Source organism: Pipra filicauda, unplaced genomic scaffold, assembly GCF_003945595.2.
Source record: "Pipra filicauda isolate LSUMZ 115617 unplaced genomic scaffold, ASM394559v2 scaffold1232_size21512_pilon, whole genome shotgun sequence".
In the NCBI taxonomy this organism is placed as follows: domain Eukaryota; kingdom Metazoa; phylum Chordata; class Aves; order Passeriformes; family Pipridae; genus Pipra; species Pipra filicauda.
The window spans coordinates 1-5,777 of NW_024103688.1; the positions used below are offsets into that span (position 1 = coordinate 1).

A 5,777-nucleotide genomic window follows, 5' to 3' on the forward strand; every position below is an offset into this window, starting at 1 on the left:
CACCCCAAAAGGCCACAATTAGGTCACCCCAAAGCCTTCTCTTTTCCAGGCTGAAGTGTTGCAATTGTCCCAGCCTTTCCTCCTAGCAGAGGTGCTCCATCTTTCCAAGCACCTTGGTGGCCTCCTCTGGACTCAGTCCAACAGCTGGAGGTCCTTGCTGTGCTGAGGAGCCCAGAGCTGGATGCAGCCCTCCAGCTGGGCTCTCCCAAGGGCAGAGCAGAGAGGCAGAATGCCCTCCCTCCACCCGCTGGCCACGCTGCCTTGGACGCAGCCCAGGACACAATTGGCTCTCTGGGCTGCGAGCGCACATCGCCGGCTCATGTCCGGCCTCTCCTCCAGCCCAAGGGCTTCTCGGCAGGGCTGCTCTGCCCCTCTTCATCCCCCAGCCTGCACTGATACAGGGGCTGCCCTGAGCCACGGCCAGCAGCTTGCACTGGCTCTGGTTAAACCATCAGCAGATTGCCATGGACCCACTTCTCCAGCTGGTCCAGGGCCCTCTGGGTGGCATCACCTGTGTCAACCACACCCCTCAGCTTGGTGGCAGCTGCAAATTTGCTGAGGGCACACTCCAGCCCTTCCTCTGGATCATTAGTGAAGAGATTAAAGAACACTGGGCCTAATCCAGACCCCTCAGGGACACCACTCGGCACTGATGGCCCTCAGCACTCTGAGCCATTGATCACCACCTCTGCATGGCACTGTTCACCCAATTTCTTATCCATCTAACAGTCCACGCATCCAATCCTTCTCTCTCCACTTTGGAGAGAAGGATGTTGTGGGGGACTGTGTCAAAGGCTTTCCAGAATGACAGGGAGATGACATGGGTAGCCCTTGTCCACTGAGGCAGTCACTCCATCCTAGAAGGCCACCAGGTTGGTCAAGCAGCACTTGCCCTTGGGGAAGCTGTGCTGCTGCTTCCAATCACCTCCCTGTCATCCACGTGCCTTGACAGAGCTTCTAGAAGGATCTTTTCCATCACCTCCCCAGGCACAGAGGGCAGGCTGACACGTTGGCAGTTCCCAGGGCCCTCCTTTCTACCCCTTCCAAAGATGGGCACAGTGGGTTTCCCTTTTTCCCCTCACCTGGGACTTCCCCTGACTGCCACGACTTTTCAAATATCAAGGAGAGGGTCTTGGCAACTCCATCAGACCCTGTTGGCCAATGGAGGGCAATAATGCTGGCCAGATGGAGAAGATGGATTTCCAAGGAAAATGCAGGAAGAAAAAGGACTCTCTTATTACCACTCCAAACAAGCATGGACTTACCTTTCCAGTTTCTTGGCCAGGCATCTTCTGGTTTTCACTTCCTCCAGATACAGCTCTTTGTACATTTCCATCCCTCCCTGTGTTGCTTCTTTACGAGAAGCTCTCTCTTGTTGGGTGTTTTTGACCCTCTCCAATTCACTTTCCAGATTTTTAATTCTTTCTTCCAACTGGATTCTCATGGATTCACAATGATGGTCTCCAGTTTGTCCTAGTGGGGCCTGGTGGGCTGCCTGTGCCTGAAGGAGACAGTGCACCTTCAACCACCACAAGAAAAAGAGAGCTCTGCCCAGCACAAAATTGCACACACCCACTTTCAAGGGCCCAGCCTGACTCAGAGAGGCGGCTCTGCCTCCTCACTCCCAGCAGCAACCAAGGCAGAACCCAGGAGCTGCCAGGGCAAACAATTCTTTGCAGTGGGAAAGAAGCCCAAATGAGCACTCTGCTTCAAAGCTCCTAATGAAGAGCCTGTGGACACTGGGGAGAAATTCACTTACTTGCAAAATGAGGCTGACCTCTTGTAGCTTTGGACTTCTTTCCTGGTCAGCTCCTTCTGCCACCTCTCTTGTACACTGTTCTCTTTGGCTGCCATCCAGCACCAAAGTCTCCAAATGATGGTGGTGTTTTGTCACCTCTTCTTGCAGCTGACATTTGCTCTTCTCCAGTTGTTCACACCTCCCAAGCAGAGTGGACAGCTCTTCTTGCACAGCCTGGTTTAGGGCCTCGAGCTGCATGCCTGTTCCAGGCTCCATGTCCAGCTGCTGGGAAAGTTCACCACCCTGTGCACAGAGAAATAAAAGAAAAGGAAACTCAGCGTGATCTAAAGGCAGTGAATTCTGGGAAAACCTCTCAAGGGGGTGGCCATGGCAACTGTATTTATCATCTACTGGAAACCAGCCTAGAAAACACCTGAAAGATTCCCCGACAGAAAGAAGAAACTTTACACCGACTTAAGAATTTGGGAGACACTTCTGGCAACAATACTTCTGGGTCCCTTGGAGCTCAGGATGAAACTCCTCATTTAGAATCTAAGAATTCCTCCAGTGTCCAGCACACCAAATACCCTCAGGGCTTTTGTAGCAGCTGGGGAAAGCACCAGGCTGCTTTCTGAGCAGCCTCTGCTGAGGAGAAGGCAGAAACTGAGCTCCCCAGGCTCTGCAGGAAAACTTCATCTGATAATTGCCCCACAGAAATAGGCAACTAGGCTCAAGAGTCACAAAAAGGCAAATTTAGCACCAGCTTACTGAGGCAGAGGCTTGCAGGGCTCTCGGAAGGGCTTCAACGCTCTCGCTTGGCTGCTGGACAGTGGCTTCCAATCTGCTGTTCTCACTTGCAAAGCTTAAGAAGAAATACAGCTCTTATGACCAGAAAATCCAATGCCAGACAAACTGTGCTAAGGAACAGAAGCCACAGCAGAAGTGTCCTTCAAAATCCCACTGACTCTCCCCCTGTTTCCACCCAATCCCCAAAGCCACAGACCCCTCGCTTCACTGGGTTCCTCTCTTACTCTTGCGCGTCTTCTTCCAGTTGGTTCACAGTCGGATTGGTCTCACAAGATGCCAACAGGAGGTCCTGCAGTTTCTGGGAAGAAGTTACTGCCTCTCTTTTCTTGGCATCCAAGGCACTCTTCAAGTCAGGAACACAATGCTCAGACTGAAGATGCTTTTCTTCCTCCTCCTGCAGTTGTAAAATCACGGGAAGAATCCACAGTTGTCAGGGGAGCTTTTCCAGAGAGGAGCCAGCTGCTGCTGAAGAACTCAGGTGCTGCATGTCTGTGTGCATCCCCTCTGCCCAAAGAACTGCAATCCATTCAAGTCCCTTCAAAGCTTCACTTCTACTCCCCAATGAACACAGTGAACACTGGTTTGTCCGTTTTCATGATGGAGAGGAAGCAACAGGCACCCCCAGGTTTCTCCCTGTGGGGACAGGCTTTCCATACCTCCGCATCAGCCCTGTCCAGCTCCTCCTGCAAGCGCAGATTATCTTCCTCCAGGTGAGCCTCATGGCTTCCAGGAACCACAAGAGCACTCCTAAAGCATGCAAAATTTCATCAGAAACATGTCTGACCCTGCATCAGTTTTCCCCTGCTTGCTCCCAAAACAGCTCTTCCCCCCTTTCCTACCAGCTCCGGGAAAGCAAAGCCAAGTCCATGGAAGCATTGGAGAATTTCTCTTCCAAGGGGCCTCCCTAAAGCAGCCTCAGCTACCAGCTCAGGCCTTGCTGTTCAGGGCTCCTTGCACTGCTCTTCAAAGTCCCCCCACATGCAGCTGCACAAACTCCCAGGGCAAGCCCTTCGACCCCCTGACCATCTCCATGGCAGGAAGTTTTCTCCTTCTGTGCTCGGAGCCCCTCGTGTCCCCTGGGACAGTGTTGCTTCTCTTTCCCCCAACGCTTCCCTTCAGAGCACTTCACGCCCCAACTCTGCCGTGCCTTAAACCCCCCTGGCCTGCAGAGCAGCCACGCTGCTGAGCTACTGGCAAGTTTCCCCGGGGCTCTGGCTCTGGGTGGGGAGAGGGCACCACAGACAAGGCTTTCTTGCAGACCTCAGCGGGCAAAGGACGAGAGCCCCTGAGGTACGAGAGCAGCCAAGGGCAGACCTGCATTTACCAGTCCCATGGGGAACTGCTTCCACGGGGCTGCTCCTTCTTTTGCCCAGCTCATTGCCACGCCCCTCGTCTGGGTCACACTTGCAGACTACCCAGAACACCCGGGGGCTGTTTTGACAAAGCCCTCACCTTTCCCCCTGGGCTTGAGCAGGCCTGTCAGCTGCTTTGTTCACAAGGCACTCCAGAATCTCCTCATGCTGTTGCAAGGCTGCAAGTTTCAAGGGGGTAAATCCCCACTAAAAGGAGAAAGAATCCCCATTAGAAAGACACAGACAAGCTCTGCAGCTGTTGGAAAGAGCAGCTTTAGCCACGTGCCAAGGTTACCTGGTTCTGAGCATCACTGTTGGCATGATGCTCCAGTAACAGCCCTGCTACAGCTGTGTTTTTAGAGAGCACAGCCAGGTGAAGGGCAGTGTTGCCGTCAGCGTCTGCCAGATTGGGGTCGGCACCGTGTTCCAGCAGAACAGCAACACATTCTTCCTGCTCCTGCTGGACTGCCTGGCAACAACACACCAAAAGGGAAAGGCTTCCAACTTTTCCATCCCCCTCTCTCACAACTCCCTCAGCTCCTGCGTGCTGCCATAGAAGACCATCTGCAAAGATCAGCTAACAGAGGCTGTGCCCTGCCCATTGCAATAGGCGTGTTTCTATGGCCCTGCCCTGCAAGGAATCCTGCCAGACACCTCCCCTTTAACACCCCAGCACTGAGCCCCACCTCCAAGCTCAGAAGGCATTGCACACACCTTCATCAGGGCCGTTCTCTTGAAGCTGTCAGCGAGATTGGGCTGGCTGTTCTTTCTTAGCAGATATCTGACGACATCTGCATGGCCATTGGCTGAAGCCAGATGCAGAGGTGTCCTAAAAATTAAACAGACTCTCTTAACCCAGACAGACAAAGGACGAGCCCAAGCTGTGTCTGTACCCAGCACCCTGGGGACCCTGCCCGGACTCTGCTGCTCCTGCTGCTGCTGCTGCTGCTGCTGCTGCAACCCTGCCCTGATGAGCCAGAGGGCAGAAGAGAACAGGTGAGGGCTGAGCAGCTGCAGAACAGCCCTGCAGAGAGAGCACGGCCAAGGGGCAGGTGGGCAACACGCGTTTGCAGCAGCGCTGGAGCCCGGCCGGCAGCTCCGAGCAGTGAAAAGCTCAAGAGTTCCCTGTCCCAGCTGACAGGGCAAATGTCACTTTTCAAGCCTTGTCCCTAAGAGAGGGCTGCCGAGGACTACTGCAGCTTGGCTCAGGAGCAGCCAAGCTGTGCCATCAGCGTGGCCCAGAACTCACCGCATCTCCTGGTCTGGCCTGTCGATGCCGACTACCTTGACGTACCAGCGCCAGTGCCTCAGCCAGCCCAGGTCACCGCGGGCGGCCGCGCGGTGCAGCCTGCCCAGCCCCTGCTCCCGGAGCTGGGAGGCGCTGCTGGAGCTGGTGGCAGCCCAGGGCTGCCCACTGGGGCTGCTGGAGGGCGACTGCCGTCGCTTCTTGCTCAGAAGCCACGGCATGGCCCTGCTTGGAGCTCCCAGCAGCAGGAAGGGCAAGAAGGCCCCGGCGGGCTGCCGGGAGCCAAGTGGGGATGAGGAATGGGACGGGGCGAGGTTTAGGGGGAGGGTGACAAAGGGGACGAGAAGAAGGACGGGCACAGGGTATGAAGCACAAGGCAGACGAGGTCGCCCTGCGCAGTGGTCGTGGCCTGCAGCTGCCAAGACGGCGATGCAGGCGCGCAATGCTCCCCGAGCGGGATGTGCTGCTGCTCCCCGAGAGGCTCCAGCAGCTCTGAGCGCCGGCTGCGGGCACCAACAAAGCCGTGCCCGACTGGCGCCTGTGGCGTCACAATGGCTGGTGGAAGGCTCAGCACGTCAGCGTGGGGTGTGACAGAGGCCACGGGGCAGGGTGGGGCCGGGCGGGACAGGGCAGG

The 5,777-nt window shown here is 55.7% G+C and overlaps 1 protein-coding gene across 1 annotated transcript; it reads right to left on the reverse strand.

Annotated features, from left to right (window-relative positions):
* Nucleotides 1-1,265: 1,265 nt before the first annotated feature.
* On the reverse strand, nucleotides 1,266-5,777 carry LOC113990247 (ankyrin repeat domain-containing protein 26-like; the record flags this gene model as incomplete). The annotated part of the gene is made up of 9 exons (XM_027725492.2): nucleotides 5,147-5,777; nucleotides 4,612-4,726; nucleotides 4,193-4,366; nucleotides 3,998-4,104; nucleotides 3,202-3,292; nucleotides 2,770-2,939; nucleotides 2,507-2,600; nucleotides 1,760-2,041; nucleotides 1,266-1,501 (listed from the first exon to the last, which is right to left on the reverse strand). Coding segments are annotated over exons 1-9 (1,487 nt in total), but the record flags the coding sequence as incomplete, so codon positions are not given.